The sequence below is a fragment of the Chelonoidis abingdonii genome, chromosome 2 (assembly GCF_003597395.2).
Source record: "Chelonoidis abingdonii isolate Lonesome George chromosome 2, CheloAbing_2.0, whole genome shotgun sequence".
NCBI classification, from domain to species: domain Eukaryota; kingdom Metazoa; phylum Chordata; order Testudines; family Testudinidae; genus Chelonoidis; species Chelonoidis abingdonii.
In genome coordinates this window covers 269,104,041-269,126,975 of record NC_133770.1, presented here as the reverse complement: position 1 = coordinate 269,126,975, position 22,935 = coordinate 269,104,041, and the positions used below count along the sequence as shown (strand labels likewise).

Sequence of the window (22,935 nt, the reverse complement as noted above, 5' to 3'; positions counted from 1 at the left end):
TTATTAAGACTTCAGCACACAGGAGATGGGTCTCCTAGCTATAAGAATATCCTATAATATAGGATTTTTTGATTATACAAATATTAGTAACATTCATTTTAAGAACTGCATCTTCTGTGTAGTGAAGTTGGGATACTTCAAGATCATGCTCTGTGGAGCCCCATAAAGCATGTAAAGGTTCAATTGCTTTATATTGCAACAGCAGCAGCATTTTGGCTTCTCTTCAGGGGTGTGTGGAAGGAAATCTTTTTTCAGTCAGCACACTACACATAAAGCTGAGTTTTGAATGAATGGAGCTCAAGTGTTGTAAAAACAAGAAATCAGACTGGTAAATAACGAATTGGTTCAATACTGTGCCAGCACATTATTCCAATTGATTATGCTTGAGGTCTCCAGAAGGCTTACATTATTCTGATCCTGCAAGGTGTTCCACGTAGATCAGCCTCTGAGCAGAGCTTGGCTGCTGACTTTAGTGAGGCTCTCTTCAGACATGGAAGTGTGCCTCTGCAAAACAGCTTGCAGGTTCAGGGCCTCATTTACTGAAAATCTTGAGTCAACCAGAGATTGTTTTTATAATGCACCTAGAACACCAAATCATACTTAATTTGCCCTTGGAGACTTTCTCCAGGTAAGCAGTTTTCAGGAGGAAAAGACCACAAAACAAAGAAGATGAACCTGTTTTTTTGGATACTGAAGGAATGGAGAGAAAGAGGAGGAGATGAACAAGGATTTCAGTCTGGGGAAGAACGGGGAACAGATGAAGGTGGATTGAGGACATTGTAGACCAGGAGACATGCTGGGTTTAAGGACTTGGGAGGAGGGGCTGTAGGAGAAGCTCCAGGATTGTGTAGAGACTTGAAGTATTATACAAAGCACATTGACACCAAAGAGAGAATTTCTATTGACTTAAAGGGCTTTGGATCCTTCCCGTGCAAAGGGCCCCAGGCCTTAGAAGCCCCAGAGGAAGGGGTGGAGGAGACGATCTATCAGGCTGTAGGACCCTACCTGGGGCTTCGGGACATAGGCAGAGAAATTGGAAATTCTGTGTGGTGCCGACTGGCAACAGAAAAGAGAGACACAGCTGAGATGTGAGAGTAAGTAGTTACAGTGCGGCCAACATCTGCCCCACAACCACGAGCAGCAGGCACATGGGGCTTTGGAGAGCAGCGGGAGAGGAGAAGTGGCTCGTGCATTAGGCCCCTGCGGAGGAGGAGAGCCTCGAGGCTGCGGCTTTTGCCATTCAAAGCCCGGGGAGGGAGGCTGCCACGCATAGGGCTTTAGGACCCTGAGGCACCACTAGGACCTGGCGGAAGGGGCGCAGGAGCCGCTCCGAGATGCTGTGGACCACAGCACCACCTACTTACTGCCGCCTTCAGCCCCCAGCGCATCCCTCTGGCGCGCCCCGGCTGCGGAGGGCGAGGGTGAGTCTGCCCCGCCGGACAGCCCCACGTCACAGCCGGAGCGCGGGGATAAAAGGGCCGGGAGGCGAGACGCCGCCGGACTCGTGGGGCGGCAGCGCCCCTGGTTGCTCCCCAGCAGAGGCGGGGGGCTGGCGAGGGGCACGTTGCACAAACCGCCGGGTCGTCTCCCGACCAGGCAGTCTCTCCGGCCGCCCCGCGGAGCCCCCGCGCCCCGGCTCCCAAACTTCGCCTGCCCACGTGTTGCTAGCGGAGAGCCGAGGGGCGCCGCTTCTTGACCAGCTGCCGGTGCCGCAGGGTGGCTGGAGGGGCCGCTCCGCTGCCCGCTCGGCGCTGAAGGTACGGACCGTGCGCCAGAGCCTGCCCCGCTCTCGCCCCCGGGCCGCAGGGCTCCTGCCCCTCCAGTCCCCGGTGGGGGCGGACAAAAGAGCCCGGCGTTGCCTTGGCACAGCTAGCCCCGGCCGAGCCTGCCCCGGGCTCCCCGAGTGCAGCCACCTGGGGCAGAGTTGGGGCTCTTGGCTGGTCCGCTCCGCTTTGCCATCCCCGTGGCCTCGGTGCAGGCAGGGAGGGTGGGACTTACCTCCCCCCCACACACACCCCACTCTGCTCCTTGTCTGCAGATCAAAGGAGATGCTGGGAGCTGCTGCCAGTTCGCAGCGCCTGGGCAGGGGAGCGGCCGGCGGGTGGTGACTCCGCAGCCAGACTGGATCCTACCGCTGCGGCCCCCCGCGCTCAGCCTGGGACCTCCTGCCCCGGCCCCGCCAGCCGGCTGATTTGCACCCTCAGAGAGAAGCTGCCCCCTCGCCGCCCAGGATGCAGTTTCGCCTCTTCTCCTTTGCCTTGCTCGTCCTGAACTGTATGGATTACAGCCACTGCCAAGCCAGCCGCTGGAGACGCAGCAAGAGAGGTCAGTAGTGTGGCACCCACTGCTCCCCCGGGGCTGTGCGGACCGCCGGCGGCTGCCCCTCTGCCTAGCCGGGGCCGGCGGCGGCTGGGTCCGGGTTCGGGGCCGCACGCACGGGGTGGGAGCGCTTGTCCCGCACGCACGGCTGGGGACCTGTCAGCTCCCGGGGAGGAGGGAGTGTGCGCTGGTGGCGCTGCGCAGCCTTAACCTAAAGTTACTTATTGGGGAGCAACAAATGCGGCCTGCCCGCTCCCGCTCGCGTCCTCCCCACTGAGCTCGGCTGCTTGGCAGGTGGTTTAAAACCCCATCGACAGAAGGCACCGCCTCAGCTGCCCTGCCTTGAGTCCCCGCTCCCCTCAGGGTTTCGGCGCTGCGCTAACTCGCAGAGACACCCCGTGGGCTGCTTGGTCCCAGACTGAGGAAATCCCCGTTTGCAGGCGGGGAGTTGAAAATCCCAGCCGACCTGCGCTTGGCCGCATTTGTCAGCGAGAGCCGTGGGACCAGGCGCTGAACTTGGCTCTCTGCTGGGGGACGGGAGGGATCGTGCTGAAACTGGGGGTCGGCGCTGTACGCTGCGACGCCCGGTTTGCAGGGAGGTCTATTTAGAATAGGGTCGATTGGGTGCCGGGAGCCTGTCAGTGAAAGGGGCACATTGCGTGTGCGATGCGACTGCCCATCCCAGCACCAACAGGGCAGAATCCAGGTACAGGACATTAGACGTGCTGGTGAACAGAGCGGCAGTGAATCTAAAGTCACAGGTACATTGATGGCCATGTGATCTACATTCACCTCCACAGTCTCAGTCCAGCGCTTACTCCCTGCTGATGAGTGACCCCGCGATAACCAGCGGGTAACCGCCTGTGTGCGAGCGAGCGACCCCTCTCTCTTTGGGACCTGAAGGATCCAGGTTATTGATTATCTACGTAGTAATTTCATGCAACGCCACCCGCAGCCCCAGAGACTCCGCTTTGTCCCAGGAGATAGTCGTGACAGCGCTGGTGATTCTAGGTCAATGGGTCCTGACTCTTCCCCTGCCCATCCTGGGAGGTGATCTGTTTATAACGGGCTTTATGGAGAAATGTTCCTGCCTCTGTTCCTCCCCGGGACAGCGCTTCTGCGCGTCTCTCACTGCTCTGTTAAACTGTTCTCACTTTAGCTCTGCTGCTCCGGGACTGAGTTAATGCCCTTTGCCAAGCGGATGCAGCACTTTTCAGTCCCGAGTACTCCTGAGCTCGTTTTACAGAGGGGATCTGGTCTTATGCCTATGGTGATTAGTTGCACATGGTAAATTATTCTACCCTTCAGAAGTTATTACCTTGCATAGATCTACAACTACTAATGAGCTTGTATTTACCACTGGAAGTAAACTACGTTGTCATTTACCCTGTAAATTAGTTTCGAACCAGTCAAAGGTTTTTACATAATGCTGTTGGTTTATATCTATGAAAGAATATTTTTAGCTGGAAAAAAAAGATCTAAATGTATTTCAGGAACTAAAATAGGATTTTGTTCAGTACATACTTGTGTAGGTCAGGCGTTAGTAGAGTCTTGTTTCCTCGTTATATTGTCCCAAGGAATTGGGCACTTTATAATGTAAGGAGATTGATAATTGATTTCTGCACACATTCGTTTTTAAAAATCAATTTAAGAAGTTTTGAAAGGGATCCTTGCTTTTTAAATAGTGAGATTCTTGAAGTACACCTTAACGACACACAGAGAGATGATTTTGTATGAGGAATACATTTTAGAGAATTATCACAAAGTCTTAATTTGTTTTGCTTCCAGATATTGGAGGTTTTCAAAAACTGGAATTGCTAGAGATTAGTTATTGGTGTTGTGGAATATGTCATTACAGCACCCATGTGGACAAAAGTGTTACTGCATCTTCTCTCTCAATTTCAGCGTTGTTTTTTCTGGGTCTTGCCCTCATCTAGAACAACTATAGGTATCTATCTAAACTTAAGTAGTTATATTCGTTTCCACTTTCCTCACTCTTCTCCCCCCCCACCATAGTTAAGAACAACAATCTGGTAATTCAGCTATTACTTCTCACATTTCATGAGACTTTGTAACCAAAAGGTTGTTGGTAAACCTGTTAACATCTCCAGTGCTTAGCAAAAATAAGTCCTAATAAACTGCTAAGCAGAAGAGGCTTATACTTTCAGGCACATGTAAACTTCTGAGTGGATCAAAATTACATTGTAAAATGATTTAGTTCTGATGTTTTTCCAACAGATGGTTTGCAGAATTAAATTTTTGTATGCATGGCTAAAACTGCAGCAGTCCTTTAAAGTGACCAGACTGACTATCAGTGCTAACAAAGGGTACACTGTCTTTAATTAAATGTGGAACTACTTAGAGTGCTGGCTAGACAGTGGAGAGTGATAGTAGTATTTCTGCTTTACAACACAGCTTAAGGATTGCATTGTGGGAGTATAGAAATGAATAGAGATCTAACTTGAGTTGCGTGAATTGTCCCCCTACAAAAACTTAAGCTGGTTTTAATTGATCTCATGTTCACTGATTGATCTTAGACCAATTGTTGTACTTGTTGGACAACTGGCTTTCCCAAAGGAGATTGATTTAAATTAGTTTCTTGATGGACATTTGATTACTCATGAAATAACATTGCTATTGACAGTTGACTTACTGGATCTGTTTTGTGCTATCACCTAAGGCTTTCATTTTGGACTGCGGAGAATGCAATATAGTTTCAGTTAATAAATTTTAAAGAAATAAAAGTGGCTGATGATAAGAGCTAAAGGCAAGATCTGTGAATATATTTGAAATTATAATTGACATTTACAATGCAACATACAGACTGAAGTAATGTCTGAGTTCAGGGATTCAAAATTTCTGTAATTTCACAATTTTTCCATTTCCCATCTGTAAATAATCAGGCATTCACTGTGGGGTACTGGCAGTTAGAAATTTTCTGGCATTCTATTATGTATAGTATATGATCTCAGCTGCTCCATAATATCATTTTCTTAATGAAATAAAATTCTTGACATAGATCATTTTTCCTGTGCAGTAGGAATCAATTGCATCCAGTCTGGAATGTCAGGCAAATTTATCCTATTAACTGATTTTAAAAAACAAAGCATTTTAAAAATCTGGACAATGACCTGTGGACCTGTATTTCTGTGCATAGGAAATGGGGTTTATAGCTAGCATTTCCAGGAGAGTATAGTAAATACTGGAGAAAGCTGATCATATGTTTTTCTTCCTCCTTCTCCTGCTTTCCCATCCCAGACCAAATTATGTAACATAATACAATAAAAGTGGATGAAAAATTTGAAGTTTACAAATGCGCAGGACATGGGGGAGAAGGGCTGAACCAGGAACACACAGCAGTGCTGCATGAAAATCAGAGAACTTCGGCAAGCGTACCAGAAGACAAGGGAGGCAAACACTCATTCTGATTCTGCACCACAGACATGCTGCTTCTACAATGAGCTGCATGTGATTCTCAGTGGCAACCCCACCACTACCCCCAAATGCAGTGTGGATACCTCCAAGGAGTCTGAGTCTGGGGCCACCTCAGGCAACAACGAGGAGAACATTCTGGGTGAGGAAGAAGGAGGAGAAAGGGAGACAGGTGAGAGGTGGATCCATTCTCTCAGAGAGTCAGGAGCTATTTTTAACCCCAGAGCCCAGCCAGTTGTAGGACAGCATCGTGGCTGAGTGTGATGCCAGGGAAGGCACTTCTGGTAAGTATGCAATTCCAATCGAACTGTAGGGGTTATATTCTCTTATATTTTATGTTTAATCTGAAGAAAAAGTGCTTCCCAGTGGCTGCTCCAGCTAGGCAGAGAATACCCCACAGAAAAGACTGTTTATGTGCAAAGGGATGGCCTGGGAATCCTTCATGGAGATCTCTAGGAAATTTTTATGGAGGTACTCTGTAATCCTTTGCAGACAGTTTCAGGGGAGGGCTGCCTTATTTCTTCCACTACAGTGGAAGTCTTCCCCATGCTACTCCAATATTAACTCTGCTGGCATCACTGCGGTCCACAGCATAGCAGACGAGGACCAAGTCTGTATCTAGATGCTTACAGTATCTGCTCCCTTGCCACCTCTGTTACCCTCAGAAAACTAATATCACATAGGGTCACCTAGGGAAGACTGTGGAAGTTTTCATTATAAGTGCTCATATAGGAAACAATAGAGCATATTATCCAGCACGTATGGTGATTTCTGGGTCCCTCAACCACACTTTCCCTAACATACTGATGATTTAGTTGGCAGGGGTCAGCACTGACCTCAGATTCTGCAAGTCCAGTACGACTATTACCACCAACATTAAGGGAAGGGGGAGTGGGCTTCCTGTGTTCTCTCGTGGCTGCAAACCACCCCTCCCCTAGAGCTGCCTCGGATGAAGACCCCAATTTGGAAGGCTTAATGCTGGTCTCAGGTCTCAGAGCAACATCTGTGTTGCTAGGGGGAGAGATTATTGTCCATCTGCCCACCTGTGCTCCCAACGTGGGTTTCCCAGAAGTTGCAGCACAAGCTTCTGGGCCATACTCGCCATGGCTGGAACAGCAAACTTGTTTGTTGAATAGCTAGTGATTCTGATTATGTTCTGGCTTCCACTTGAGTGTAACAAGGGGAGTGTTTTTTAAATAGCAACTTTGTACTAGACCCAGGGTATAACTGACAGTGGTTGCCTTGTGCTTTGCCTGCCTTACAGTGGAAGGCTTGGCCTTTGGCACGTCCTCCACACCGGCGGAGAGGCTTTTACAGATAGAACGTGGAAAAAGAGAATGCACAATGACATGTTCAGTGAGATAATGACCGCTTCTGGGAGAGCTTACACGGAGTTAAGAATCAGGAGGATTTCATTGTCTGAAAAACTGGACATGGACAGTAGGAGAGTATCCCAGGAGCATGAGCGTGAGCATGCCACTCAGGATGAGATGCTGTGGATTATGAAGGACCAATCAGACATGTTGAGGCATCTGGTTGAGCTTCAAGAAATGCAGTTTGGCTCCCTCTGCAGAACTGCCTACAAGCATAACCCTGTTCCCAATCCCCTTCTCCCAAACGTTCCAGGAGGTGGGGGGGAGGGGAAGCTCAGTATTCTTTCCACTCAACACTGGGAGAGGGTACTAAGAATAAAAGTCAGCCATTCAAAGACATTTGATGGGCAAGAGTACTGTGCTTTCACAGACAAGCTGACTTGGTTTCTCTCCTCCCAATTTTATCACATCATTTGCCCAAGGTTAAATTATTTTTCTGTTTTTTCAGTTTCTTTGTGCAATAAAAGTCAACACTCTGAGAATGAAATGCTCTTTATTTATTCCAGTTATGGAGGTTTTGGGGGAATAGAGGAGGTACAGGGAAACTGATGCCACGGAGGGGATGGTATGGGAAGGCACAACGCAGACAAACAGTGACATTACTGTGGCTCGTTATTGAAATAGATTTTCAAAACTTCCTGGTGATGCAGAGCTCCTTGCTGGTCTCCTCTTATTGCCCTGGTATCTGGCAGATCAAAATTAGCTGCAAGGCTATCTCCATGCCCTGCCCCTCCAGAAATTTCTCTCCCTTTGCCTCACAAATATTATGGAGCGATAACAATGGGGATATTGCTTTCACTGAGGAGTAACCTAGTAAGCAAACTGTGCCAGCAACCCTTTTAACATCCAAAGGCATATTCCACCACCATTCTGCATTTGCTCAGCCTGTTGTTGAACTTCTTCTTACTGCTGTCCAGACAGCCAGAGTATGGCTTCATGAGCCATAGGAGCAAGGGATAGGCTGGGTCTCCCAGGATCGTTTATTGGCATTTCAACATCATCAATGGTTATTTTGTGATCTGGAAAGGAAGTCCCTGATTGCAGTTTTCTGGACAGACCTGCGTTCCTGGCCATCCCACACTGAGGTCGATGAAACACCCCCTGTGATCCACCAGCACCTGCAACCATAAAGAAGTACTCCTTTTGGTTTATGTACTCTTTGGCTAGGCAGTCTGGTACCAAGAGAGGGATTGCATGCCATCTACTGCCAAATTGCAGTTAGGGAACCCCATTGTGGCAAAACCATCCACTATGTCCTGCATGTTGTCCAGTGTCATTACCCTTCTTAGCAGATGTTGATTAATGGCCCTGCACACTTGGATCACAACATCTCTCACTGTGGATTTACCAGCTCTGAACTGATTCCCCACTTACCGCTAGCAGGTAAGCATTGCAAGCTTCCACAGAGCGATCTCCACTTGCTTCTCCACTGTAAAAGCAGGTCTCATTTTTAGCATTGTTGTGCTTCAGGACTGGGGAAGGCTCTGCACAATGTTCCTGGAAAGTGGCCTTCCACATTCGAAATTCTGCAGCCACTGCTTGTCATCCCATAGCCGCATAATGATGCGATCCCACCAGTCAGTGCTTCTTTCCCGGGACTAGAAACAGTACTTCACTCTGTTCAGCTGCTGTGTAACTGCCAGCAGCAACTGGATTCTATGGCTTGCAGCAGGTTTGCTTGAATGACATTGCAATGTTCTGCACGACGGCTCCTGTCTCAGCTCTGGAAGTACTGCAAGATAAGGTGTGAGTTGTCTGTAATGCTTACAACAAGAGTGCACAGCCGAGTTGGTCTATGCTTCTTGGGCTATGATGTATGCCTGGCTTTCAAAAAAAGGCATGAGAAAAGTATGGATTGTTTACTATTGATATCAGCGGAGGGAGGGAGGAAACTGCATCTTGAGAGGCCGAAGCCATGATCCTATTCCCACCCTGCGACAATGTTTTGGTCCCATGAGGCACTGCAAGCCCTTCCCAAAACCCCCTGTGGCTAGTTGCACTGTGGGATAGCTATCCATGATGCAGTGCTCTGTGCATCGATGCAAGGGATGCTAGTGAGGACACACTTCACCGACACAATCAGTGTGGTGTGGACATGCACCACTGACTTAATTACTGCAGCAGCTGGATATCAACTTACATTAAGTTGACTTAACTTTCTAGTGTAGACATGCCCTTAGTTGCAGTAGAGAGAAATAAGATCAGGAATCTGCTTTTTTTTATAACATTGATTACAAGAGAATTCTCACTACATTTTTCTGGAATTGAGGTTTTTCCTTGAAAAAGCAGAGATAGTAGTTTTTCTTAATCAAGTAACACGGGTTGTTTTTGCACAGATCTAGTGAAGTGGTTGTCAAACTTTTCCATCCTGTGACCCTATGTTATAGCAGAAAAAAGTTTTAGGACATTGCCCCCCCACCACTTCCATAAAGCTATTAAATAGGGAGGCTGGTCACAACCCCCTGAAATCCATAAGAACAGCCATATTGGAGCAGACCAAAGGTCCATCTAGCTCAGTATCCTGTCTTCTGACAGCAGTCAATGCCAGGTGCCCCAGAGGGAATGAACAGAACAGGTAATCATCAAGTGATCCATCCCATCACCCATTCCCAGCTTCTGGCAAACAGAGACTAGGACACCATCTCAGTCCATCCTGGCTAATAGCTATGATGGACCTATCCTCCATGAACTTATCTAGTTCTTTTTTGAACCCTGTTATGTAGTCTTGGCCTTCACAACATCCTCTGGCAAGGAGTTCCACAGGTTGACTGCGTTGTGTGAAAAACTTCCTTTTGTTTGTTTTAAATCTGCTGTCTGTTGATTTAATTTGGTGACCATAGTTCTTGTGTTATGAGGAGTAAATAATACTTACTTATTTACTTTCTCCACACAAGTCATGAACGTCTATCATATCCCACTTAGTCGTCTCTTTTTCAAGCTGAAAACTCCCAGTCTTATTAATCTCTCCTCATATGGCATTTATTCCATACCCCTAATCATTTTTGTTGCCCTTTTTTGAACCTTTTCCAATTCCAATCTATCTTTTTTGAGATGAGGTGACCACATCTGCATGCAGTATTCAAAATGTGGGTGTACCATGGATTTATATAGAGGCAATATGATATTTACTGTCTTATTATCTATCTCTTTCTTAATGATTCAGGTTTTTTTGGACTGCTGCTGCACATTGAGTGGATGTGTTCAGAGAATTATCCACAATGACTCCAAGATCTTTCTTGAGTGATAACAGCTAATTTAGACCTCATCATTTTATATGTATAGTTGGGATTATGTTTTCCAATGTACATTACCCAGTTTTGAAAGATCCTTTTGTAGCTCTTCGCAGTCTGCCTGGGACTTAACTATCTTGAGTAGTTTTGTATGAACTTAAATGTTGCCAGCTCACTGTTTTCCCTTTTTTCCACATCATTTATGAATATGTTGAATAGAACTGGTCCCAGTACAGACCCCTTGGGGACACCACTATTTAAGTCTCTCCATTCTGAAAACTGACCATTTATTCTTAGCCTTTGTTTCCTGTCTTTTAACCAGTTACCAGTCCATGAAAGGATCTTCCCAATTATCCCATGACAGCTTACCCTGCTTAAGACTCTTTGATGAGGGAGCTTGTCAAAAACTTTCTGAAAATCTAAGTACACCATATCGACTGAATCCCGCTTGTCCACATGCTTGTTGCCCCCTTCAAAGAATTCTAGTAGATTGGTGAGGCATAATTTCCCTTTACAAAAACCATATTGACTCTTCTCCAACAAATTATGTTCATCTATATGTCTGACAATTTTCTTCTTTACTATAGTTTCAAGCGAATTTCGGCAGTGACGCCTCTCAATGATGTCACTTGTCGACGGCAAGCGGCATCATCGAGAGGCGTCCCTGCTGAAATGCCGCTGAAATTTGGCAGCATTTTGGCAGGTGGTCTCCTGGGGGCCAGGACGCGGGCGCATTAAGATGCCCCCGCGGGCGCCATGGTGCCCGTGGGCACCACGTTGGAGACCCCTGGGTTGCAGAACTACTAACTGTAGTCTGTAATTTCACATTTGAGTTCCTTCAGAATTCTTGGGTGAATAGCATCTGGTCCTGGAGACTTATTACTGTTTAGTTTATCAATTTGTTCCCAAACCTCCTCTAATGACACTTCAATGTGGGACAGTTCCTCAGATTTGTCACTGAAAAAGAATGGCTCAGGTTTGGGAATCTTCCTCACATCCTCAATCATGAGACCAATGCAAAGAATTAATTTAATTTCTCCACAATGGCCTTATTGTCCTTGAGTGCTCCTGTAGCGTCTCAATTGGCCAGTGGCCCTACAGGTTGTTTAGCAGGCTTCCAGCTTCTGATGTACTTAAACTTTTTTTTGCTATTACTTTTTGAGTCTTTGGTTAGCTGTTCTTCAAATTCTTTTTTGGACTTCCTAATTATATTTTTACTCTTCATTTGCCAGAGTTTATGCTCATTTCTATATTTCTCATTAGGATTTAACTTCCACTTTTTAAAGGATACCTTTTTGCCTCTCACTGCTTCTTTTACTTTGTTGTTTAGCCATGTTGGCACTCTTTTTGGTTCTCTTACTATGTTTTTTTAATTTGGGGTATACATTTAAGTTGAGCCTCTATTAAGGTTTCTTTAAGAAGTTTTCACGTACCTTGCAGGGATTTTATTTTTGGCGCTGTACCTTTTAATTTCTGTTTAACTAACTTCCTCATTTTTGTGTAGTCCCTACTTTCTGAACTTAAATGCCATAGTGTTGGGCTTCTGTGGTGTTTTCCCCGCCACAGGGATATTAAATTTAATTATATTATGGTCACTATTACCAAGAGATGCAGTTATATTCACCTCTTGGACCAGATCCTGTGTTCCACTTACAACTAAATCAAGAATTGCCTCTCCTTGTGTGGATTCCAGAACTAGCTGCTCCAAGAAGCAGTCATTTAACCCATGATCTAGTGCAGGGATAGGCAACCTTTGGCATGCGGCTGTCAGGGAAATCTGCTGGCGGGCCAGGACTGTTTGTTTACCTGCAGCGTCCACAGGTTCAGCTGATTGCAGCTCCCACTGGCCACGGTTCACTGTTCCAGGCCAATGGGGGCTGCGGGAAGTGGTGCGGGCTGAGGGATGTGCTGACCAAACCTGCAGACACTGCAGGTAAACAAACCATCCCGGCCCGCTAGCGGATTTCCCTGACGGGCCGTGTGCCAGAGGTTGCTGATTCCTGATCTAGTGTGTAGTAACTGATTAGGATCAAGAGTCTCCATCAGCTTTAACTTTGTGTCTTTATATAACTTGAGTCACAGAATTTTGATTTCACCTTACTCTAGTCTTTCATACTAAATTGTCTTCACAAATTGTTTGGTGCAGAGGGTGGGAAAGGTGGTGACATAGGCGAAGGAGAAGGCTATGCTTGGAGCTTGACCAATCCATCCTAGGGAGCCAGTCTGAAGCTTTAATGGCAATTTTATCAGAATCTGCTGTCATATACAGTAAGTTTTCAGCCCTTGTTGTTGCAAAGAAAACATTGCAAACATGAATCAAGCATGACCTGATGAAGTGCTGTTTCTCTAACTGTGCAGACTGACTGTTTCAGCTCACACCGATGCTTTGAGACTTGCCAAGTTGCCCCAGAATGAGATGTGAGCAGTCTCATCAGTTTTCTGTACTGCTATTCAGAATCTGAGGAGCAGTGAACTGAGATGAATCAAACTGGTTTCTTGCTGCTGCTGCTTGGAAAAGCTGACAGCAACAGTGTCAGGCTCTGGAGATACTTACTAGGATGAAAAATAAGGCTGGTTGAAGTGTAAAGTAGTGCCAGCCTTCCTCTGCATCTTTGTAGCAGCCAGGAGGCTCTGTGGTGAGGGGGTGGGTGGGTTCTTTTGACAGACTGAGGCTTCAGATTTCAACACATCTATTAGTTGGGGGCTGGCATGAAAGCTAAGCTCCTAAGTATGGCAGGGAGACAACACCTCTAACTGCCTTAAAACCCTTGGGATTTCACAAGAATCTCATTTAGCTTCAGGTACATATCAGATCTTTTTTCTCCAGAGATTAAGGGGATTTCTGACAGCCTCCAAGACCATCACCAGGGTGTGAGAAGCTAATCCCACCCCCTGACGTTGGATAGTTCTGTCTCAGACATCTCAAATTCTAAGACGCACTCATGACTCTGATCTCCAGTTACCAAACTGTGGTCAATGGAGCACTTGCTGGTGATCTGGCTGGTCATGCAGTGCTGGCTTTTCTTTGTGATGATGCTCAGATACTACAGTGATACAAATAAATTGATTCATGTAACTTTGCTTTAATCTTATCTAGTCTTCAATATGCTTTTGTTAAATGTCTAAATAATTGTCCCACATTTTGTTTAGTGAATATGGAATGGGAAAGGTCAGTGATTGCCTTTCCCACATTTTCCTCTTTATATCAAGAGTTGTTCCACTTAAAGGACATAAATAAAAAAGATAAAATAGGTAGGGTGGGAGGGAAGACAAGGCTTCCTAAAAGAAAGCAGAAAGAAACAATTAATATCCTAAATACCTTGATCATATGATGGCAAAGGGAGGAGAGATGCCCATAAAACAATCTCCTAGTGAGTTGTGGTCCACAATATTAAAGTCCCCTGATCCAGTATAATAACATAGGCTCCTGGAACGTCATTTTGATGTCTTCATAGTTTGCAGACTATGGAAATCAATACCTACATCAATTAAATACCCCCTCTCTCAAAATATGTAATCAATTGCAGCCAGATACTCAATGTAGCTATAAGCTTTTGCCCCTTAACTTCTGGGATTTTTTGAGAAAATCTTATGCTGAACTCTTACTCTCTTCCCTTTCTATCAGATGAACAGATTGTGTGTTTGAATGACTTCAACAAATTATACCTAATGTTTACAACAATCTTATACTGTTTCAGAATTATGTTTCAGAGTAAATAGAAACATTCCTTTGACTGAATTATGAACACTTATGGATGAGGATAACAGAAAACATCATATATAGTCACTATAGGATTAAAGGTGTCTTTAATTCTATTTAAGAAATGCAAAGCCCTATAAACAGGAAATTAATATTTTTCTACAAATAATCCAGAGTGGATGGATTAGGGAGTGGTCAGTACTGGACTCTGCTCCATTGGATTATGTCCCTTTTTAGCAAAATTTTCCAGATTTTTCTTCTTTATTATCTGGAGAATTTTTCTACTTACAAATGTAAATACTTACAATGCTCAAGTTATCTGTGAAGAGAAAGGAGTATGGTAGGAAAAGTGTTGCTAAAGAAGTATAGAAAGAACAATACAGCAATTTCAACTTTTAGACCCTATGTATACTGGGTGTCTTTTGTACTAGTGCAGCTCCTCTGGTGTAAACCCCTCAGTGTAGACAAGCTACATCAGTTAAGACAGGATCTGTATTGGGAAATGTACCCTGGTAACATACTGGGGTTAGCTGCATCAGTGGAACTCCATGTTGCTCTAGTCCATAGTTTCTACAGTAGGAATCTGTGATGTTATAGCTACACCGGCACAAACTTCCCAAGCCCTTAGCATTGCTCCAAGTTGATGTGCTGGATGGAGTATGTCATCACAACAATAGCGCTGATCCATTTCAGTCTAGGCTTGTGTTAATGATGCCTTCTAGTTTCTGGCATCTATTACCACAAGATTTGTAGTGGGTATTATACACTTTCATACAAATCTGCTGACATATTTACCTAAAGAATCTACTAGCAAATCTGCAGAAAAACTTCTGCCTATTGATTCTTTCTCTTTGGATGTTATATTCTGAAGCCCTTGTCCTTGTTTAAGGTACATCTTGAAATTGCTGTCCTTTTCCCCAAACCCACCCCTTCCCATGATGATCTAGCTACTTTCCCCTATGTTTCACTCCTGTGGATGGTCATCTTCAGATAGGAGGGCAGAAGTCATGCAGCTAACCTCTCTCTTCCATCCAGTAAAGCTTCTTTTGGGACAGCTAGGCAGCCTAGTCTTTCTCTCATGGATGTATTGCTATGGCAGCAACTGAATGATAGGAAAGACCTTCAGACCAGGTATGAGCCCTAAACTTTCATAAAGTCTGGATATGAACATTGTGGCTTGGACCCAGCTTTCTCACAGTTAATGGGGAGAATTCAGGAAATCACAAGGGGGTGCTCTTATCTTGCCACGTATAAAAGTTGTTGCTCATCAAGGTCCATGTTAATATAAACCTTAACACTCTGCTTTATCCATATGCTGAGGTGCTGCCGTAGGCTGAAGTAGATAATGCCTGTGCTTTGTAATGGCAGTTAATCAGCTATTGCATCTTGTAGAGATCTCAGTTCTGCACAAGTGTCCTGAACTCAAGATATTTTTCTCAATGAAACATTGCTATCTAGTGAACAGCACTGATTCTAAGGATGCTGTGATGACAGTAGGTTGTGGTTTTTGTTGTGATGATGAAATGCTACGGAATTACAAGAGGTCACCACAATTTTTTTTCATTCAATACACTCTTTATTGAACTCTCCACATGATGTGCCTGATTTCAAAGACTTCTTCAGAACTGAGGCTCATTAAAAAGGAAAAATTGTGGCTAAAATTTTTGAGAACCTGGTTGGGGTTTTTTTGTATTAAAGTTATTAAAGTAACTTTGGTTCTCCTAAAATGTGTTTAGGGAAAATGTTTAAGTTGATGCAAGTTTATTTTTTTCACTCAAAAATGTTACAGCAGCAAAAACCTCATTGCAATCTCAGTGGGACTTGTGTGTTTTGAGAGTCTGTTTGTAAAGAGTATATTCCAAATGTTAGTTAAGAATATTATAATTTTCTGTATTACTGTAGTGCCTATGGGGCCCATTGCGCTAGGCACTGTGCAGAAACATAGTGAAAGATAGCTCTGCCCTGAAGAGTAAATAGACAAGACAGCCATAGTGGAGAGGGGGGCAAACAGAGGTAGATCATGCAGTAGATCAGTGGCAGAGCCAGGGAATAGCTGGTAAGTCTCCTGATTCCCATTCCAATGCCATATCCACTGAATCATGCTGCCTTTCTGCTTTAAGATGTCATTATAGTGCAAGCCTCAATCTGAAATTGCAGAATTCTGGCGTGACTATATTTCTTTCAGCAGATGTGGAAACGGGGGAGTGATTGTTGTGTCCGCTGTGTAATTTCCACCCCACTCACCCATGTGCACACACACTCTTGCAGAGGCTTTTTAGTGGTTGCTCCAGAGAGATCTGGCTCAGCTTGTTTTTGGGGGGCAGGAAGGAGAGGAGCTATATTTCTCCTCTCCTCAGGTGTGGATATAATCTGTGCCTAATTCATCTGTGCTTTATTAACATAGGTCTTGTCTGCAGTGCTCTCAGACAGTGGTTTTTGTTCTTCTTGATTGCTAACTTGGGTCTTAGTCCAACTCACCCTTGGCGAGGCAGAGGGGCATCATGGAGAGCCTCTGGGGTTCTTTACTCTGGAGGAATTCCCAGGATACAAAGGTTTGGGAAGCTGAACTCTCTGCAGCTTCATAATTCTCCTAGCCCATTTGTAGGAAACATTGACAACCTCATGTTGTTTCATGGTCTCCGGGGGGAGGGAGGGAGCAGGAACTCCCAGTTCTGTCACTTCCCCTCAGCAAGAATTTAGGTTCAACACAGTTCCCGGAATATGCCCCTCCTTTTTTTAATACTGTTTCACATGAACAAAAATGGCAAAGCTTGGAAAAAACAGAAGTAGAAACTTAAGGGAAATTAAAAAACAAAATGAAAGGAAAGTGAAGGTGGAAAGAGGAGTTAATCTGAGTGACCTGGACTATTGATCTTATCCCTGATCTTCCACATGTCCCAGGAGCTCTGCTTCCCACCTTCCTACCTAGCTTTTATATAAGCTTTTCCCTCCTCTATTTCTTCTTTCCCCATTGAACACTTCATAATACACTCAGTGTCACACTGTGAGTGAAATGGCCAAGCCATTGGGCCTGATTCAGAGCTTGCTTCCTCTGGGGTAAATCTGGAGTGATTTCAGTGGAATTATACTAGTAGTAATACCAGCGTGAATTAGATCAGAATGATGCATGCTGCGTTCCTTGTAACTTTTAAATGGTGCTTCTGTGCATTTTGTACTGCAGTGCTCTTGTAGTGTCAGACATGTTGAGCTCCAACCCAAAAGGCTGAAAGCTGGGCAATTCTCTTAAATAAGAGTTGGAGTTCACTTGAGAACCTAACTCTCATTTTCATTCCTTCCAGTTCTGTTTCCATCAGACTCCTGGAAAAAAATCTAGTAGCTTTCAACTTCTGTTTTACTTATGGTAACATTAGCAGCAGCATAAATACATGTAGGTTTTTTCCCCTAACTTTTGGAGAAGGATTGTAATGTGACTCTTCTAAACCTGAATCCTAAAACAGACTTGGTCTCACATTGTTTTCTCTTAATAGCTTTCCAAGTAGCTACTAAGTGAAACTACTGCATGTTCGTCCTGGTGTAATCTGAGGCTCACTGGGTAAAATAACATTAGTCTGTGCTACTTAAACACACTCTGGAAGGCTTAAGGAGGAGAGGAAGGAAAATATTTGAGGAGATCAACTGGATGTGGTCGAATACAAGTAACGTCACCTGAGAAGGATTAGAGCTTGCCAAAGCTTGACCTGAATGAGAGACCTCCATTTAGGACTTGTGTTCCTACCAGATCAGCTGCTGGTAGTCTTTCCATAGGCAGTTTTCTACCAGCAGTCAAACAATGAAAGGGTCCAGTGATTTGCTTGGCTTCAATGTCTCAGCTGCAGTAAAGTTAAAAAAAAAAATCCCAGTTTAACATTCCTCCTCCTTATTAGCTGCAGCTGGCTCTTTCTAATTACAAAAGTCTTAACATTTTTTCATCTACACTCTGTGGCTTTTATCCTCACTTAGAGCTCAGTGTGTGCTCTCTAACTGATCAAGCACTGCACGTGTAGTTCATATGTTTAGCTTTGAGTTGCCTCAGAAAATACTTGTATTGGCACTTTACACTTTAAAACTCCACTTTAGAGTCCAACTGAAAACGTAGAGTACAGTGGCTACTCAGAAGGGTGCAATATCAATGGTTGTCTCCTGATCCCCCCACCCCCCATAATCTAGCTGTAAGTGCTTCAAGACCATGTGTTTAGTGTGTGGTCCCTATAAAGATGCTAACTCCTTACTATAGACCTTACACTTCTAGAGTGCCTTCTACTGGAGGATCTCAGTCTTTTTCCAGCACCGCTATGATGGAGGAGGAGGGTCATTTACAAAGATGGAAGCTGAGGCTCAGGAAGGTGCTAAGGAATGGGGACTGCAGATGCTCAGTTCCTCTGAAAAATTAAGTTGCAAGTGTCACTTAACTAGAGCAGGTCAAAAACCAGGAAATATTTTTATATAGCTATCAAGAACATCTAGAGTTTTCATAATTAGCTATGACAAAATTTTTAAGAGAGCCATTAAACCTCACCCTTGAAGGCTTAGGCAAGTCTAACTATTAGAATTCAGGAAAAAGACTTAATGTGAGGGGCAGATTACTCCACAACTGCTGCAGGGTTTTTACCCCTTCCTTTAAGGCATCTGGTTCTGGCCATTGTCATAGACAGGATATTGGACTAGATCAGGCATTCCCAAGCTTGGTTCACAGCTTGTTCAGGGTAAGCCCCTGGTGGGCCATGAGACACTTTGTTTACCTGAGCGTCCGCAGGTACGGCTGCTCTCAGTGGCCACCGTTTGCCGTTCCCAGCCAATGGGAGTTGTGGAAAGTTGTGAGACACTTTGTTTACCTGAGCATTCACAGGTACAGCCTCTCACAGCTCCCAGTGGTGTGTGCCAGGCCACTCCTTCCCGCAGCTCCCATTGGGCAGGAATGATGAATCACGGCCACTGGGAGCTGCGAGCAGCCGTATCTGCAGATGCTCAGGTAAACAAAGCGTTTCACAGCCTGCCAGGGGCTGACTCTGAACAAGGTGTGAACCAAGTTTGGGAGTCCCTGGACTAGAGGGACCATGGGTCTGGTCCATTATGGCAATTCCTATGTACTTGTTTTGTGGAAAAAAAAATCAAAATTAAGGAAATTTTAACTAACATTAAATGTTTCCAGTTTCAGCGCATAATTGTTACTTGCCACTTAAACACAGTAAAAGAACTAAAAAAGAGCCACCGTGGCTTAATAACCATGTAAAAGAAGCAGTGAGCGATAAAAAGGCATCTTTTAAAAAGTGGAAGTCAAATCCTAGGAGGTAAATAGAAAGGAGAATAAACACTGCCAAATTAAGTGTAAAAATGTAATAAGAAATGCCAAAAAGGAGTTTGAAGAATGGCTAGCCAAAAACTCAAAAGGTAATAACAAAATGTTTTTTAAGTACATCAAAAGCAGGAAGCCTGCTAAACAACCAGTGGCACCCCTGGAGATTGAGATACAAAAGGAGCCCTTAAAGATGATAAAGTCATTGCGGAGAAACTAAATGGATTATTTGCTTCAGTCTTCACGGTTGAGGATGTTAGGGAGATTCTCAAATCTGAGCCGTCCTTTGTAGGTGACAAATCTGAGGAATTGTCACAGATTGAAGTGTCACTAGAGAAGGTTTTGGAATTAATTGATAAACTTAACAGTAACAAGTCACTGAGACCAGATGGCATTGACCCAAGAGCTCTCAAAGAACTCAATGTGAAATTGCGGAACTATTAACTATGGTTTGTAACCTGTCCTTTAAATCAGCTTCTGTTCCCAATGAGTGGAAGATAGCTAATGTAACACCAATATTTAAAAAGGGCTCTAGAGGTGATCCTGGCAATTACAGACTGGTAAGTCTAACATCAGTACCTGGCAAATTAGTTGAAATAATAGTAAAGAATAAAATTGTCAGACACATAGAAGAACATAAATTGTTGGGGAAAAGTCAGCATGATTTCTGTGAAGGGAAATTATGTCTGACTCGATATGGCCAATCTTATGTTCTTATGTTCACTTTAGAATGTGCTTGCAGTCAGTGGCCAAACCTGAGAGAAATGACCCATGCTGTAATGGGAAAGGACACACCATTTCAAAGTTTAAAATGCTGTGGAGGAGTCATTTATTCCTCCCAAAGGTCTATATTGAAACAATTTATGGTTGGAGCCATTTATTTGATGTTATCCTTCTTTCCTATTTATACCTGATTTCTAGCCAACATTCCTAGTGTTTAGATTCTGGTAAACCATTTAGCTGCTTCATTTAACCATACAGGGTATGTCTACACTTGGAGTTGGGGGTTTGATTCTCAACTGGAGGAGACATACTTATGCTAGCTCTTGTTGAGCTAGCTCATTAAAAACAGAGTGTAGCTGTGGCCATGCAAGCTGCAGAATGGACTAGCTGCCCTGAGTACATTTCATCACACACTCTGCCGCAGCTACACTCCATTTTTAGTGCCCTGGCTTGACAAGAGCTAGCATGAGTATGTCTCCTCCAGCTGAGAATCAAACCCCCAACTCTAAGTGTAGATGCACCTGTAGTATGATGAAGGTTATTTTTCCTTTGCAAACTAAATATTAATTACAATATCTAAAAACTATACTCCATCCCTCGCTACCCTCAGCAGTAACAATGTAATAATCCCTTAGACATTCCATTGCATGGGATAACTTCTCATTGGTTTAGATGCCAGTGTTTAACTAAAGGAGAAATTTAATTAGCTGAACATTCTTGTTTATGTTCAAATATATCCTAGAGTGATTACCTCATTTGTTATTTGATACTACAGTTTACAGCTTTACTTAAATATCTTGAGTGGTTTAGCGGTAACAGCATGCGATTTGAAGCCAAGATGGCAAAAGCCAAAATTCCCAGAAGAGCTGGTCATTAAATTCAGAATTTCAAAATTTTCATGAAATCTTTGTTGTTGTTGGTTGTTTTTTTAAAAAACAACTTCATTTTTCAACCAGCTCCATTGAACAGATCTGCTGTTTACTTTTGCTGTCAGGCGTCGGACAAGTCAGAAAGGGCCTGATTTTTCAGAAGTAGAATTTGCAACATCAATGGGAACTGTGGATGCTTTGCATGTCTGTTAGTCAGGCTCTAAATCTCAGTACCTCAGTTCTACATATGTAAAATAAGGATGATAGTATGTGCCTCTCTCACAGGGGTATTGTGAGGCTTAGTTAAATTATTGTAGTGTGCCTTGATTTCCTTGGATGAAAGGTGCTATAGAATTAGGATAGTATATTTATTCTTCTGTTGTGTAACTCCCCTATGTGGACATCTTAATATTTTAAAACAGCATGTTAAAAGCAACTTACAGAGAGCGTAATTTCTCAGCATTACATTCTGGAAAAAGCAAGTGCCTGGTGTCTGAAAACAAGGAACCAAGGAGGGTCAAAGTCTTTGTTCTTTGTCTCAGAGAAGTTTCATAGGAGTGTTTTTCCTGCTCCCACCCATTTCCAACTCTTCTAGTTCAGTTTATATTGAGAATGCAAGATAGATTTTAAGGACACAAATGAGTTTCATATTCTCCACCTTGTCTCTAAAATTCACCTTTTCCTCTCTATCCTTGCTGCTAAAACCATGGTGTATCTCTCTTCTTGACTCCTGTAATCTTCCTCAGGGCACCTCCCTTCCTCTCACAGTTTTATCCAGGACTCAACTGCTAAAGTCATCTTGGCCTTCTGCCACTCCCTTTCCCCTCATGAAATCATAACTTTCACTGGCTTTCTCTCTTGTCCTTTATCAAATTCAAGCTTCTTTCCTGAGACACTTTGCAACTTCACCCCTACTTATCCTTTTCTGTTCATCCTCCTATGTCGCTTCTCACTCCTTATTTTCTTCAGAGGAATGCTCCATAGCTCTAGGTTACAGCACTGGCCTGTAAAGCCCAGGTCATGTGTAGAGCTTGCTAAAATGCTATTTTGATGAAAAATGGTATTTTGGCAGGAATTTTTTATTTTGGTTAATGTTTTCCAGATTTTTTTTGTCAAACTGATTTGCGGGGGGGGCAAGGTGTAAAATTCCAATTTTTGTCTTTTGAAAACTAAGTCTTTATTGAATTTTTTTTTAATTAAAAAACTTTTGCAGAAAACTTTGAAATCTCCCTTAAAAAAGCAAATTTGCTACTTTTTAATCAGCTCTAGTCTTGAGTTCTAATTTCACTGAGGACTTGTGAAATCTTTCCAAAGATTTAGAATGGAAAAGCAAATTTGACAATAGGGCACTGCACAGGGGGTATGTCTACACTACAGGATTATTCCGATTTTACATAAACCGGTTTTGTAAAACAGATTGTATAAAGTTGAGTGCACGCGGCCACACAAAGCACAATAATTTGGTGGTGTGCATCCATGTACCCAGGCTAGCGTCGATTTCTGGAGCGTTGCACTGTGGGTAGCTATCCCGTAGTATCCCATAGTTCCCGCACAGTCTCCCCCGCCCATTGGAATGTTCTGAGTATGAATCCAAGTCAATTGGTGAATGCAAAAACAATGTCACAGGTGATTCTGGGATATAATGTACATCACTCATTCTTCCTCATGAAGAATGGCAGACAATCATTTTGCGCCCTTTTTCCACCTGAATTGCCCTGGCAGACGCCATAGGCATGGAGCCATGGAGGCCGTTTTTGCCTTTTGTCACTGTCACCATAGTGGTACTGGATGCCGCTGACGAGATGAAGTTACTGCAGCATGCGACACAGACAGCTCATTTGCCTTTGCAAGGTAGAGAGATAGCTCCAGTCTGATACTGTAGCGTACTGCTGCTGTCATGGTGCTCCTGGCTGACCTCGCTCGTAGAGTCGTAGGCCGCGGAGCACAAAGACAATAATGGGAATTGAACACACAGAGGTGTATCTTCTCTCTTTCT

At 44.1% G+C, this 22,935-nt stretch overlaps 1 protein-coding gene across 1 annotated transcript in view; it reads left to right on the top strand.

Moving 5' to 3' along the window:
* Positions 1–1,641: 1,641 nt before the first annotated feature.
* Positions 1,642–22,935, top strand: part of RSPO2 (R-spondin 2) — a 158,897-nt gene continuing 137,603 nt past the window's right edge. Inside the window, exons 1-2 of the mRNA XM_032800326.2 lie at positions 1,642–1,757; positions 2,039–2,325. Of these exons, the coding sequence (XP_032656217.1) occupies positions 2,232–2,325 (94 nt within the window). The 5' untranslated portion in view covers positions 1,642–1,757; positions 2,039–2,231. The remainder of the gene's footprint in view (positions 1,758–2,038; positions 2,326–22,935) is intronic.